The sequence below is a fragment of the Pleurodeles waltl genome, chromosome 4_2 (assembly GCF_031143425.1).
Source record: "Pleurodeles waltl isolate 20211129_DDA chromosome 4_2, aPleWal1.hap1.20221129, whole genome shotgun sequence".
Lineage (NCBI taxonomy): Eukaryota > Metazoa > Chordata > Amphibia > Caudata > Salamandridae > Pleurodeles > Pleurodeles waltl.
The window spans coordinates 489,593,527-489,610,025 of record NC_090443.1 but is presented as its reverse complement, the minus strand read 5'-3'; the positions used below and the strand labels follow the sequence as shown (position 1 = coordinate 489,610,025).

The 16,499-nt window shown below is 46.6% G+C and overlaps 1 protein-coding gene across 5 annotated transcripts in view; it reads left to right on the top strand.

The window, feature by feature from the left end:
* RGL3 (ral guanine nucleotide dissociation stimulator like 3) overlaps window positions 1-16,499 on the top strand; it is a 319,494-nt gene that overhangs the window by 226,946 nt on the left and 76,049 nt on the right. For all 5 annotated transcript variants that reach the window (XM_069231883.1, XM_069231882.1, XM_069231881.1 and 2 more), the window contains one exon: window positions 15,871-15,903. In XM_069231883.1, the coding sequence (XP_069087984.1) occupies window positions 15,871-15,903 (33 nt within the window). The remainder of the gene's footprint in view (window positions 1-15,870; window positions 15,904-16,499) is intronic.

The following is a 16,499-nucleotide window of genomic DNA, read 5'->3' as shown; positions in this document are numbered from 1 at the left end:
ATATTTTCTGGCTAATGCATTTGAATTGGATTTCTGCGTCTGGGTCGGTTTCACCGCTCTTCGGGGCGCCAATGCCTGTCTTGGGCCTACTACTCCTCATGGTGTCGGGAAATGCAGGGCTAATGGAACACATTCCATTCCGATTTTGCCCTTGATGCCATTTGAAATTCCTGTACATCGATCATCACTAGATGTGTAATCTCTGCTTGTCCCCGGACCACAGGGAAGAAACCTGTGACGCCTGTCGGTTTTTCCGCTCCAAGAAGACCCTACAAGACCGAAGAGCGCGTGGATTGGAGATGTCATCGAAGACGCCGGACAACACCCCTGATATCTTTGGGGAAGAGCATGCGCAGGAAGAGATCTATCAAGAAGAGGCTTTTTCCATAGGAGATTCAGACTCGGATGTTCAATCGGACATCGAAAGCCAGCCTCTCACCTCAGCGCAACCTGTGAGTACTACCCTGAGCCCCCATGTAAAGACTTTAAAGAAGCCACATAAGACGGTCGTTGGTCTACCACTGCCTTTGGGCCATGGTCGGATCCAAAAATTACATTTGGATACACCACCTTCAGATTCGGCACCGAAAATATTCAAGACAAAAACTTCTTTGACATTGACCTCTAGCTCCACACCTCATTCGGCATCTAGATCGAGTCAAACCTTGTACCCAAGTGTTTTGGCTGTGACCAAAAAACCCTCTACCTATGTTTCGGAGCCCAAGGCTTTCACTGGACAGAAGGCTCCAGAAGTTTTGGAATCAAAAACACCTCCTTCAAAAGACTTAAGCCTTTCCTCACACTCCACAGTGGAGCCTAACCTTGAAACTATGGACACTCGTCAGCACCAGATTCCTATCCAAAAACAACAGGATGCATTATTGCTTCTCCTCCAGTTCCAATTAAGAGGAAACTTACTTTCCAGGAAACTTTGGACAAAGCTCCTCCACCTAAGAAGCTCTCCAAAGACAAGGCTCCAGTAGAACCTAGGCCTTCTCCACCACACTCTCCTGTACTTCCTTTTACTTCTCCTCCACCTCCACAATCTCCTCCACCTATTGTGAAACCACAATTTTCTCCACAAGGTTCACCAACACCTCAGAGAGATGACATGGAAGACATTGCACAAGACATAGACCCTTGGGATTCTTATGAAATAGACCCCATACCCCCAAATTACACTGATTTATATCCTGCACGACCTTTACCCCCTGAAGACACAAAATCTTATCAGCAGGTCATAACACAGGCAGCTGCATATCATAATGTCCAAGTGCATTCTGACCCAATTCCCAAGCTCTTCCAGCACAATATGATAGGACCCACTGCGACGAGATGGAAGACCTTCTCCAGTATCTCCCAGAACACCGTAAAAGGGGACGGGAGATAGTTTCCGAGGACCAAACTATTTTCAGTAATGCCATTAGGTGCACCAGTAATGCTGATACAGCCGCACGGGGCATTAATACTAGCATTATTATTAGAAGACATGCTTGGTTGAGATGCTCTGGGTTCAAACCTGAAATACAACAAGCAGTACTTAATATGCCTTTTGACAAGGAACATTTATTTGGGCAACAAGTTGATACCACTATAGAAAAACTTAAAAAAAGACTCAGAGACAGCAAAGGCCATGGGGGCCAATTTAGGGGAGGTTTCAAGACATCATCTACTGAGCCTTGCACCTCCCAAACAAAACAAGGCACATACTTTTAGAACAGAGGTTCCTTTAGATGTGTCAATACTAGAGGTAGAGGAAAGATGTTCACTTCTAGAGGTTCCGCCTCAAACACATGCCAGTGACTGGCTACACCTCCCACCAGCGTACACTTCTTTAGTGGGGGAAAGACTACTCCATTCCTACCCCCAATGGTCTTAACATCACCACGGATCAATGAGTTCTATCAATTATCCAACATGATTACTGTCTAGAACGAATTTCCATTCCACCAAATATTCCCCTGCGAATTCACAAACTTTTGCACGATGATCTCACTCTCTTACAGTAATCCCTTCTTCTCAAAGGAGCTATAGAACTTGTTCCCCTATCACAGAAAGGTTTAGTAGTATATTCCCTATACTTCCTCGTACCAAAGAAAGATGGCTCATTAAGACCAATTCTGGATCTCAGACCTCTCAACCTACACATACTTTCAGAGCATTTGCATATGGTCACTTCTCCATATGTTATTCCCCTATTACAGCTACAAGATTACATGGAAGCCTTAGAACTCAACAATGCTCATTCCCATACATCCTGCACATCGCAAATGCCTCGGGTTTGTCATTGCGGGAAAAAATGATCAATTCAAGGTTCTACCATTCGGGGTAACAACTGCCCCGAGGGTAATGCTCAGCAGTAGTTGCTGCATTCCTCAGAAGACAACATATTCATGTTTTCCCATACTTGGACGATTGGCTCATCAAAGCCAATACCATCCAACGATGTGAGAAACATATTCAGTACACAGTAAACCTTCTACACAGTCTGGAATTTACAATCAGCTTTCTCAAATCCCATCTCCAACCCTCACAGATACAGCCTTATCAGGAAGCAATTCTCAATATTCACTCAGGGTTGGCATATCCAAACCCAGCATGGATCCAAGCTCCTCTAAATTACAGGACAGTCAGACTAGTGATGCTGTTATTAGGGATGATGGCTTCCTGCATTGCCATCGTTCCTCATACACATGTGTCCATTACAGCAGTGTCTGTCTCGTCAGTGGTCTCAGTCACAGGGTCATCTTCAGGGTCTAGTGTTGTTGGACAGCCAGACTCACCGCTCTCTGCAATGGTGGAATCCCACCAGCCTTTCAAAAGGGTGGCCCTTTCAAGACCCTGTGCCTCAGATCACTTTCACTACAAATGCATCACTGATAGGTTGGGGAGCTCACCTCAACAACCTCACGATACAAGGCAGATGGGATCCCATCCAACAAATTTGTCACTTCAACTATTTGGAGTTACTAGCAGTCTTTCTAGCGCTCAAAGCATTTCTGCCACAACTGTCCCACAAAGTGGTTCTAGTCGGTACAGACAACACAACAACTATGTATTATCTGCAGAAACGGGGGGGGGGCACACTCATCTCAATTGTCCCTTCTAGCACAGACAATTTGGAAATGGGTAATTCACAATCACATTCACTTACTGGCAGAATATCTCCCAGGAATGGAAAATCTGTTTGCAGACCTCCTAAGCAGGATGCAGCAACAAGTCCACGAATGGGAACTTCACCCACAAGTATTTCACCAATACTTTCATCTCTAGGGAACACCTGAAATAGATCTCTTTGCCACCATAGAAAATTCAAAATGCTAGAATTTCGCATCCAGATACCCACACCCTCAATCCAAGGGCAATGCTGTATGGATGTATTGGTCAGGGAGATTTGCTTATTCTTTTTCCGCCTCTCCCACGCATTCCATTTCTGGTTTGCACACTGGACAAACATCACTCACCATGATCCTTGTAGTCCCCACGTAAGCACGCCAACCTTGGTACATAGCACTATTTGATCTGTCTGTGGTTCCCCACCTTAAACTTCCCAATATCAGACCTTTTGATTCAAAAGTGAGGTCAACTGAGACATCCAGACCCCAAAACACTCAATCTTGCAATATGGCTCCTAAAGTCATAGAGTTTGAATATTTACAACTTCCATCAGAATATATGGACATACTTAGAGGGACACGTAAACCTACATCTAGACAGTGTTATGCTGCAAAATGGAAACATTTTGTATGCTACTGTCAACCTAAACACATTGATCCACTCAAAGCATCAATGCAAGACATTATGGGGGTTATTACAACTTTGGAGGAGGTGTTAATCCGTCCCAAAAGTGACGGTAAAGTGACGGATATACCACCAGGCGTATTACGAGTCCATTATATCCTATGGAACTCGTAATACGGTTGGTGGTATATCCGTCACATTTGGGACGGATTAACACCTCCTCCAAAGTTGTAATAACCGCCTATATGTTATCTGCTACATTTACATAAGGCAAGTGTAGCATACTCAGTTATTAGATTTCTTTTAGCAGCCATAGCTGCTTACCTCCAAAACAGAAAACATAGGGGGTCATTCCGACCCCGGCGGACGGCGGGCGCCGCCCGCCGGGCAGAAACCGCCCAAACACCGCCCCGCGGTCAAATGACCGCGGGGAGCATTTTGACTTTCCCGCTGGGCCGGCGGGCGATCTTCAAAAGATCGCCCGCCGGCCCAGCGGGAAAGCCCCAGCAAAGATGAAGCCGGCTCCGAATGGAGCCGGCGGATTTGCTGGGGTGCGACGGGTGCAGTTGCACCCGTCGCGATTTTCAGTGTCTGCCTTGCAGACACTGAAAATCTTGTTGGGGCCCTGTTAGGGGGCCCCTGCAGTGCCCATGCCAGTGGCATGGGCACTGCAGGGGCCCCCAGGGGCCCCACGACACCCGTTCCCGCCAGCCTGGTTCTGGCGGTGAAAACCGCCAGAACCAGGCTGGCGGGAAGGGGGTCGGAATCCCCATGGCGGCGCTGCATGCAGCGCCGCCATGGAGGATTCCCTGGGGCAGGGGAAAACCGGTGGGAAACCGCCGGTTCCCCTTTTCTGGCCGCGGCTTTACCGCCGCGGTCAGAATGCCCCGGAAGCACCGCCAGCCTGTTGGCGGTGCTTCCTCTGCCCTCTGCCCTGGCGGTGTCAGAATGAGGGCCATACTTCTTTGTTCAGAATTCCTGTAATTAAAGCTTTATGAAAGGACTTAAAGGGGTTATTCCTCCCAGGGTTCCTCCAGTACCAGTATGGAACTTTAATATTGCCCTCACTAGACTTATGTGTCCACAATTTGAACCAATGCATTCCTGCTCCTTGCAATCTCTTTCATGGAAAGTTGCATTTTTAGTGGCTATCACTTCTGTATAACGTGTAAGTGAATTACAAGCTTCACTTTAGAAGAACTCTTTTACCAAGTACGTAGAGATAGAGCAGTCCGTAGGAAAAACCCTAAATTTCTCCCAAAAGTAGTTTCACCAGTTCATATTACCCAAACAGTTGAGTTACCTGTTTTTTTCCCACAGCCAGACTCAGTTGTTGAAAGAGCTTTGCACACACTAAATGTTAAACAAGCTATTATGTATTACATTGATAGGACTAAACCTTTTAGAAAATCTAAACAGCTTTTTGTAGCATTTTCAATGCCTCACAAAGGCAATCCAATTTAAAAAAATGGAATAGCGAGATGGATAGTCAAGTGTATTCAAAATTGTTATCTAAAAGCTAAAAGACAATTACCTACACCTCGTACAGCACACTCTACCAGAAAAAGGCTTCTATAGCCTTGTTAGGAAACATTCCAATAGCAGATATTTGTAAGACAGCTACTTTGTCTACAACACACACAATCACTAAGAAATATTGTGTAGATGTTTTAGCTCACCAACAAGCAAATGTTAGCCAGGCAGTGCTCAGGATACTTTTTAAAGATACTCAAAATTCCTACAGGCTAGCCACCGCTTAGTTGGAGGGGACTGTTTTACAGTCTGTGCAAAGCATGTGTATCCACAGGAACAAATGCCCTTGAACGAAAAATGTTACTTACCCAGTTCGTGACATATAGTGCTGTAGATTCACATGCGCCCTCCCTCCTTTCCAGAAGCCTGTAGTCATAGTAAAATTCTCCTACAATTAATTTACATATGTATATACACTGCATGGACATCCTTTTTTATATACTCTTTTAATTTATATATATATATATATGTTCGATGGCATGTGTAGCTGCAGATACACATGCTGTGCATTATCCTGCCATCTAGTGTTGGGCTCGGAGTGTTACAAGTTGTTTTTCTTCAAAGAAGTCTTTTCGAGTCACAAGACCGAGGGACTCCTCCCTTTCGGCTCCATTGCGCATGGGCGTCGACTCCATCTTAGATTGTTTTCTTTCCGCCATCGAGTTCGGACGTGTTCCTCTTCACTCCGTATTTCGAATCGGGAAAGTTGGCTATTTATCGGAAAACTCAACGGTATTGTTCGCGCTTGGTACCGCTCTAGTGTTAGTACATCAACACCGAAAGAAGAAGCGCTCCGGCGGCCCTAAGGGGCTTCCACTCTTCAGCGGGGCCTGGTTGGCCCGACCGCATCCATCGTCGAAACTCATGGACTGGACCCCCTTCCGCTTCTGCCCGAATTACCACGCAAAGTATCCTTATACAGACCAACACTTGGTCTGTAATCTGTGTCTATCACCAGAACACAGGGAGGATACTTGCGAGGCCTGCCGGGCATTTCGATCGAAGAAGACCCTACGCGATCGAAGAGCCAGAAGACTTCAGATGGCGTCGACACCGGCCGAACAGATCGACGTCGAGGAAGAGGAGAGATTCTCCATTCATGAATCGGACTCGGACGACTCCGAAACGGAGCAGCCGAAGGCGCAGCCAGAAACTGTGAGTAAATCTGCCCCGGCCAAGACTCACTCCAAAATTATAAAGGCCAAGGGGATGCCACCGCCAACAGGCCATGGCTTAACCCGAAAACACGGTGACCAAACATCAGCACCGAAAAAGGCCTCCCAAGAGCCGAAGACATCCGACTCCGGTCAAGATACCGGCTCCGAAACAACTTGATGTCGAGAGTTCGACACCCCCAAAGTTAAAAAGGTTTCCTCGGAGCCAAAAAAGAGCGTACCGAAACCTTCAGTGTCGAAACATGCAGCCTCGGAGACTGAAATAGGCTCCTACACAGAAGAGCACGGCCTTTCCAGCCAAATGCAAGGGCACACATTTGAGCAGGAATTAGGTATGGGAGAGCCAGACCATACTCAGAGGAGGCTGCACATCCAGAAAGAGACTGGTAAAATTCAAACTCTTCCTCCAATAAAAATAAAAAGAAAGCTAGCATTCCAGGAGGCGGAAATGCAGCCAAAAGCAAAAGTGTCAAGAGACAAAACACCACCAAGGTTTTCGCCACAGCCTTCACCACTGCACTCACCACATCTGTCCCCGGTAGCAACACCCCCAATGCAGTCGCCAACACACACGGGGATGATACAAGATGACCCGGATGCATGGGACTTATATGATGCACCGGTCTCAGACAACAGTCCCGATTGCTACCCGGCAAGGCCGTCACCACCAGAGGACAGCCCTGCATATATGCAGGTGTAATCAAGGGCAGCTACTTTCCATAATGTAGCAATGCATGCGGAGCCGATAGAAGCTGACTTTTTATTTAATACCTTGGCATCCACTCACAGCTCTTACCAAAGTTTGCCAATGCTCCCAGGCATGCTAAAGCACGCCAAACAGGTGTTCCAGGACCCAGTAAAAGGCAGAGCCATCACGCCTAGGGTGGAGAAGAAATATAAACCTCCCCCAACGGACCCTGTGTTTATAACACAGCAACTGACACCAGATTCGGTGGTCGTGGGAGCAGCCAGAAAAAGGGCAAACTCCCAATCGTCAGGAGACGCACCACCACCCGACAAGGAAAGTCGGAAGTTTGATGCAGCGGGCAAACGATTGGCAGCACAGGGAGCCAATCAATGGCGGATCGCAAACTCACAGGCTCTACTGGCTCGCTACGACAGGGCACACTGGGACGAGATGCAACATATAATACAGCACTTGCCAAGGAACACCAAAAGCGTGCCCAACAGGTTGTGGAAGAAGGACAAACGATTTCCAACAACCAAATAAGGTCTGCAATGGACTCGGCAGACACAGCAGCACGGACAGTGAACACTGCGGTAACCATTCCCAGGAATGCATGGTTACGACGCTCGGGATTCAAGCCAGAAATCCAACAAGCTGTGTTAAACATGCCTTTTAACCAGGAACAATTGTTTAGGCCGGAAGTGGACACAGCAATTGAAAAATTAAAGAAGGACACGGACACGGCCAAAGACATGGGTGCGCTCTACTCCCCACAGAGCAGAGGCACATTTAGAAAGCCACAATTTAGAGGGGGGTTTCGAATGCAAACACCAGAGCCTTCCACCTCGCAAACCATACCTACCTATCAGGGACAATACCAGAGAGGAGGGTTTCATGGCTCATATAGAGGTGGACAATTCCCAAGAGGAAGGGGAAAATTCCAAACACCTAAGACAAGTCAAACCAAACAGTGACTTCAATGTCACAAAACCCCAACACTCAACACCAGTGGGGGGGAGACTTACCACATACTACCAAAACTGGACACATATAACTACGGATGTATGGGTCCTAGCCATTATCCAACATGGTTACTGCATAGAATTCATAAATTACCCGCCAGATGGGGGTGATTCTAAGCTTGGCGGGCGGCGGTAGCCGCCCGCCAAGCGGGAACCGCCAGAAGACCGTACCGCGGTCAAAAGACCGCGGCGGTCCTCCTGGGTTTCCCACTGGGCTGGCGGGCGACCGCCGAAAGTCCGCCCGCCAGCCCAGCGGGAAACACCCTTCCCACGAGGACGCCGGCTCAGAATGGAGCCGGCGGAGTGGGAAGGTGCGACGGGTGCAGTTGCACCCGTCGCGAATTTCAGTGTCTGCTCAGCAGACACTGAAATTCTTTGTGGGGCCCTCTTACGGGGGCCCCTGCAGTGCCCATGCCATTGGCATGGGCACTGCAGGGGCCCCCAGGGGCCCCACGGCACCCCATACCGCCATCCTGTTCCTGGCGGGTGAACCGCCAGGAACAGGATGGCGGTATGCGGTGTCAGAATCCCCATGGTGGATTCCCATGGGCAGCGGAAAGTCGGCGGTACACCGCCGGCTTTCCGCTTCTGGCCGAGGCTGTACCGCCGCGGTCAGAATGCCCGGCGGTGCACCGCCAGCCTGTTGGCGGTGCTACCGCAAACCTCCGCCCTGGCGGTATTTACCGCCAGGGTCAGAATGACCCCCAATATGTCCAAACAACACTTAGACCTATTACAACTAGAGGTCCAAGCATTATTACAAAAACAAGCAATAGAGTTAGTACCCAACCATCAGAAAGGAACAGGTGTCTACTCACTATATTTCCTAATTCCAAAAAAGGACAAAACGTTAAGACCTATATTAGACCTCAGAACACTGAATCTCTTCATCAAGTCGGATCACTTCCACATGGTAACACTTCAAGACGTGGTTCCCTTACTAAAAAAAAGAGGACTACATGTCAACGTTAGATCTCAAGGATGCCTACTTTCACATACCCATACATCCTTCTCACAGAAAATACTTAAGGTTTGTAATACACGGCGTGCACTATCAATTCAAAGTGTTACCGTTCGGGATAACAACAGCCCCAAGGGTATTCACAAAATGCCTTGCAGTAGTAGCCGCTCACGTAAGGAGACAGCACATGCACGTATTCCCATACTTAGACGACTGGCTAATAAAAACCAGCACTCAACAACAGTGTCTTCTTCACACGCAATACGTTATAGAAACTCTACACAAACTAGGATTTTCTATAAATTACCAGAAATCACATCTGCAGCCATCCCAAATACAACAATACTTGGGAGCAACACTCAACACACAAAAAGCGATTGCCACTACAAGTCCACAAAGGGTCCAAGCGTTCCAAAATATAACATCAAACATACAGCCAAACCAACACTACCAAGTAAGGTTTGTAATGAAACTTCTAGGCATGATGTCTTCATGCATAGCCATTGTCCCAAACGTGAGATTACACATGCAGCCCTTACAACAGTGCCTAGCAAAACAATGGACACAAGCACAGGGTCAACTCCAAGATCTAGTATTGGTAGACCGCCAGACACACTTCTCGCTTCAATGGTGGAACCCTATAAATTTAAACCAAGGACGGCCATTCCAGGACCCAGTGCCTCAAGACGTGATCACAAAAGATGCTTCCATGATGGGGTGGGGAGCACACCTCAACCAGCACAGCATACAGGGACAATGGGACAATCAACAAAAACAACTCCACATAAATCATTTAGAACTATTGGCAGTGTTTCTAGCATTAAAAGCATTTCAACCACTAATAGCCCACAAACACATTCTTGTCAAAACCGACAACATGACAACAATGTATTATCTCAACAAACAAGGAGGGACACACTCGTCACAACTGTGTCTCTTAGCACAACAAATTTGGCATTGGGCAGTTCACAATCACATTCGCCTAATAGCACAATACATCTCAGGCATTAAGAACCAGTTGGCCGACAATCTCAGTCGAGATCACCAACAAACACACGAATGGGAAATTCATCCCCAGATCCTACAAGATTACTTCCTACGCTGGGGAACACCACAAATAGACCTATTCGCAACAAAAGAAAACGCAAAATGCCAAAACTTCGCGTCCAGGTACCCACACCCTCAATCCAAGGGCAATGCGTTATGGATCAGTTGGTCAGGGATATTTGCTTACGCTTTTCCCCCTCTCCCACTCATTCCTTATCTGGTAAACAAACTAAGTCAAAACAAACCCAAACTAATACTCATAGCACCAACCTGGGCTCGCCAACCATGGTACACAACACTGCTGGACTTATCAGTAGTACCTCACATCAAGTTACCAAACAGGCCAGATCTGTTAACGCAACACAAACAACAGATCAGACACCCGAACCCAGCATCGCTCAATCTAGCAATCTGGCTCCTGAAGTCTTAGAAGTTGAACACTTAGACCTTACACAAGAATGTATGGAGGTCCTTAAACAAGCTAGAAAACCCACTACAAGACATTGTTACGCAAACAAATGGAAAAGATTTGTTTACTACTGTCACACTAATCAAATTCAACCAATACATGCTTCCGCAAAGGACATTGTAGGCTACTTATTACACTTACAAAAGTCTAAGTTAGCATTCTCTTCAATTAAAATACATCTCACAGCAATATCTGCCTATCTGCACATTACACATTCAACATCGCTTTTTAGAATCCCAATCATCAAAGCATTTATGGAGAGACTAAAAAGAATCAGACCCCCAAGAACACCACCAGTACCTTCGTGGAACCTTAATATTGTATTAACACGACTCATGGGACCACCATTCGAACCCATGCACTCTTGTGAAATGCAATACTTAACTTGGAAAGTAGCCTTTCTAATAGCTATCACATCACTTAGAAGAGTAAGTGAGATACAAGCATTTACTATATAAGAACCCTTTATACCAATACATAAACATAAAGTGGTTCTCTGTACAAATCCCAAATTCCTACCAAAGGTCATATCGCCATTCCACCTAAACCAAACAGTGGAACTCCCTGTCTTCTTTCCACAACCAAACTCAGTAGCCGAAAGAGCCTTACACACATTAGACATAAAAAGAGCACTAATTTATTACATTGACAGAACAAAACAATTTCGTAAAACAAAACAATTGTTCGTAGCCTTCCAAAAACCTCATGCAGGTAATCCTATATCCAAACAAGGCATTGCCAGATGGATAGTTAAATGTATTCAAACTTGCTATATTAAAGCAAAAAGAGATCTATCTATTACACCAAGAGCGCATTCCACTAGGAAATAAGGCGCCACAATGGCTTTTCTGGGGAATATACCTATGACAGAAATTTGTAAGGCAGCCACCTGGTCTACGCCTCATACATTTACGAAGCATTACTGTGTAGATGTGTTAACAACACAACAAGCCACAGTAGGACAGGTTGTATTGAGAACATTATTTCAGACAACTTCAACTCCTACAGGCTAAGCCACCGCTTTTTGGGGAGATTACTGCTTATTAGTCTATGCACAGCATGTGTATCTGCAGCTACACATGCCACCGAACGGAAAATGTCACTTACCCAGTGTACATCTGTTCGTGGCATGAGACGCTGCAGATTCACATGCGCCCTCCCACCTCCCCGGGAGCCTGTAGCCATTGTTAGTTGAATAAGAATTGTGAATTTGTAAATAAATATTATTTAAGACACATTATGTACATACATACCTACTCCATTGCATGGGCACATCTAGTATACTCTCAACTCCTACCTCACCCTCAGCGGGGAAAACAATCCAAGATGGAGTCGACGCCCATGTGCAATGGAGCCGAAAGGGAGGAGTCCCTCGGTCTCGTGACTTGAAAAGACTTCTTTGAAGAAAAACAACTTGTAACACTCCGAGCCCAACACTAGATGGCAGGATAATGCACAGCATGTGAATCTGCAGCGTCTCATGCCACAAACAGATGTACACTGGGTAAGTGACATTTTCCAGATGAAAAAAAAATATATATATATATATATATATATATATATATATATATATATATATATATATATATTCACCTCACCTGTCTGCAGAAAAACAATCTAACAAAGGACTCGATGCCCCTGCGCACTATCACCGAGAGGATGAGTCCCGCAATCTTGTGACTCGAAACATTTTTTCAAAGAAAAACAACTTGTAACACTTCGAGCCCAACACTAGATGGCAGACTTATGCAAAGCATGTGAATCTACAGAACTACATGCCATTAACAGATGTCTACTGGGTAAGTAACATTTTCCATTTTATGTGTATGTGTGGGGCCAGGTCCATTTTAGAGTGAACCTTTGTCTTCCAGTGTCTGGTGGTAGTTCTATATGGCAGATTTTAATTCCTGAATGGAGAAGGAAAAGGAAAGTGTGGTTGTAACAAAAGGAGGAGGGCTGATTTCTGAAAGTACAGAAATTACTGAGGCTTGTGACTATCTGTTCCCAACTCTTGCTTTCTGTGGCTTACGTTAGCATGAGAAGGTTTGTAATGTAATAAAGTAGGCAAAAGGTAGAATCAACATCCAGCTTGGATCAGGAGCACATATCTACTAGTAAACTGGGTCTGGGTAGCTGTGTTTAAAGAGTGGATGTGAGGTACTCCCGGTGGAGATCATATACAGTGAGGAGTGGATGCTCTTAAAGCCCAGCATAAGTATTCCCCAAGAGGTGACAGAGAGCCCAGGCAATATTCTGGTGATGTTTGTTCAACCCAATAAAACTTGATAGCTCTTCTTATGAACAAAATTGAAAAGAGCCTCTTCCACTCCACAGGTGTGGTGCCCCAGGTAGAAGCTATGTCGAACTGCTGGGTGGCTAACAAGTTAAAGGAGGCCAGTTTCAAATGTTTGTAGGTTTTGTGTCATAGACGTTGTGTTAAAACAACTCTGGTTTTATTTTGGCACGTCGTCCATCTGTTGCAGGCACAACTTTACCTGAACTTTAACCAAAGTTTAGTCGATTAATTTGAAACTTAAAAAAAAAAAAAAATCCCTATCCCGGTTCTTACAGAACCACCTGCACTTGTTCTTCAATTATTGGTTGTGATTGCAGGGGGTGGACATCAGTAAACACCCTGCACCTAATCTGTCTACCGGAACCCTACAGTGAACAGTCTTTGGTGATCCACATTGCTCATGTAGTGTAGGGTGTGGGTGCAAGCCAAATGCTGCTCCTAGTCAAAATGCACCTAAACCTTGTACGCGTAGCCATACTTAACACCCCCGGCATGCACGGCATGGCCTCTAAACACATTGTGTACTAATTTGTTATGCCTCTGAAAACCACCATCTCAGCCATGCACAGTGGTCACTGTGCACAGGGCATGGCTTCAGGCCTTGGCTGACACCCGGGCCTCGTGCATTCAGACCCAATGGTCCTAGCTTTTCACCATGCACGGTCCGGACTTGGTGGAGGGCTTGGCCCTTCGTCATCTTCTATGCCCAATCCACATTTCTCTTAATCTACTGTGTATGGCTTCTGGCTTTGCACAGCAGCCCCTAGATGCAAACAGTGGCTTGTTACCTAGCTCTGCATTCAGTTTTCAGTCCCCAGAACTATAGCTCTCGTGCAGGGTGTCGTTTAGGCCACACTGCGCAGTGTTTTCCCTCCTAACCCACTGCTTTCAGTCATGTGCAGCAGCCACTGGACACGGCTTCTGTCCATATTAGGTGCAAAATCCGTGTTCACCCGAACCCACTGCTCACTACCGTTGTCCATGCTAGCAGTCACTAGGTGCTGAGCTTGGCTTCTGGCACTGCCTTGTGTATTTCTGTCCCCGAAAACACTGCACACAGCCTTCAGCTATGCACAACACAAGTTTGTGAGACCATGTCTTGACCCACACCTTCTACCCCTAAACTCACTGTGAGTGTGGTTTGGCCACATTCAATGTCACTGTCTGTGGGATGTGGCCACCGGCCATGCTCAGCTACTGGTCCTCGAGTCCTTTTGTGCCCTGCCTTTCTTCATGCAGAGTGAGCCTAGATGTTGATATGATCTTTAGCTTTGCAATATGCCTTGTCCTCACTTTCCCTAACCTACTGCATATGTGGCCACCAGCCATATACTACTGATTCATCATTTTACAGCCCTACTGCATACAACTTACGTTTGCATGTAGCTAACACTAGGCCTACGTAGTGGCCACCAGACATGCCTCTTCAGAGTCCTTGCGCCCATCACCTACAGCAGATGGGATTTTGGCCATACCCAGAAGTCACTCGAAACAGGGTGTGGTTTCTAGCAATGCAGTAACCTAGTTCTTGTACCACTTAAGCCATTCTTTTTTAATGAACTTTGTCTTGTTTTCCTTTTTTATACTTTATGCTGTTGTGAGCACAGCCAACTCCTGAGAGCACTTTTTGGCCTCTTGGCTGTGGGAGTGGTGTCTGTGGCCGTGTGCATTTGTTTTTAATACTCTTCACAGAAGGGACCAGAAGACTCAGGGGGTCATGCCGACCCTGGCGGTCCAAGGAAGCACCGCCAACAGGCTGGCGGTGCTTCCCAGCCCATTCTGACCGCGGCGGTAAAGCCGCGGTCAGAAAAGGGAATCCGGCGGTTTCCCGCCGGATTTCCCCTGCATGGGCTGAATCTCCATGGCGGCGCTGCAAGCAGCGGCGCCATGGAGATTCCGACCCCCTTCCCACCACCCTGTTTCTGGCGGTTTTTACCGCCAGGAACAGGATGGCGGGAACGGGTGTCGTGGGGCCCCCTAACAGGGCCCCATAAAGATTTTCACTGTCTGCATTGCAGACAGTGAAAATCGCGACGGGTGCAACTGCACCCGTCGCACCCCTGCAACTCTGCCGGCTCCATTCGGAGCCGGCTTCATTGTTGCAGGGCCTTTCCCGCTGGGCCGGTGGGCGCTCCTTTGGAAAGCTGGAAAGCGGAAAGCTAGAATGGCCGCTGAGGTCTTTTGACCGCGGAGCGGTCTTTCGGCGGCCTGATTGGTCGCCGCCCGCCAAAGTCAGAATGAGGGCCTCAGTGTTCAGTAAGTCTAACTCCTCCTTCTCCCATGCATGTGTATCATGGATGATGAGCTGCACAGCTGTCCCTTTTCCAGTTGTGAATGTGACACTGGGACAGCAGTCAGCTTCCCAGCAGTCAGCTTTAGGAGCGCCATGAAGCTGACAGCTTCCCCGGTGCCCTGTTGACAACACCAGCTGCTCCTGTGAAACTGGGGTATGGTTGGGAGGGTGGGTGTTTTGCTAGCACGTCTCCCAAGTTCTTTCTCAATGTTCAGAAGTGTGGTTAGCAGATATGCACCTCTTTTTGCAGTCTTTGGACAACTCCGTGGAAGGGTTCACTGGCTCATTGTGTGGGTGTGTACATTCCTTCCAGTCAGTAGGCAGTAATGGGTCTCCCTGCTCTCCTATGCTGCAGGTTCTGATCTCTTAAACTCCTTCGAATGTTCACGAAATTAGGGAGGGTATTTTTTAGAGTCATGCTCTACCATGCTATACCCTGTTCTTCACTTGTGTATGGTGTTTCATGTTCTGTTTTGATCTTAGTTTTACCTGCAGGACACATGCCCTATGAATGAGAAGGTTTTGTTTTTGTCTTTCAAAGATCTACACATTTTTATTGTTGAGTAAAAGTAACATGTTACAGTTCCAAGAAACCTTTAATTGAGTTTGACAAATAATTGATCAATCTTATTATTATATTTGCAGAACGGAATGATTAATTTCGAAAAGCGTCGGAAGGTGAGCCCAATAATGTTGTTTTGTAGCTCTGGAAGTGTCTGTAGTCTTCTTAGGTCTGTGCATGTTCTCACATTTCAAAGTAAAAAACTGAAAAAGACTTTGAAACACAAAGCAGTAGTGTCAAAGTAGTGTATTTGTTTTTAAGCTGCTTACAAGAAAAGGTTGTAAAAGTTGAGAATAAACGCATTACGTACATGGGTAAGAGTTGGCTAGTGAAAGAGTAATGGACAGGGGTGGCTGGTGTTCAAGGGCTAAGGGGTTGCGCCCATAGCCTTTTCTGGCCTCTCTAGTGAAGCATATATTTAATTACATGATAAAAGTAAAACATTTTCTGCACAACATTTTCCGAGTGAAAGTTGTGCACTTTGAAAAGCCCCACTGCGCCTGCGTCAGTATGTGCTTGAAAGCTGCACAGTAGGGCTGACAGGGCTTGCCCACGCAAAGCCCTTATGTTTTCTCAGAACGCAGTGACGTCCCTGGCTTATCTCCTCCTCCACCAGAAGCCCTGATAGTAAACAGCCTGGAGCGTTTTTTGTTTTTTGTTCAGCCAGGGTTTCTGAAAACTTCATGTCACTCCAATATTATTCTCCACCCTT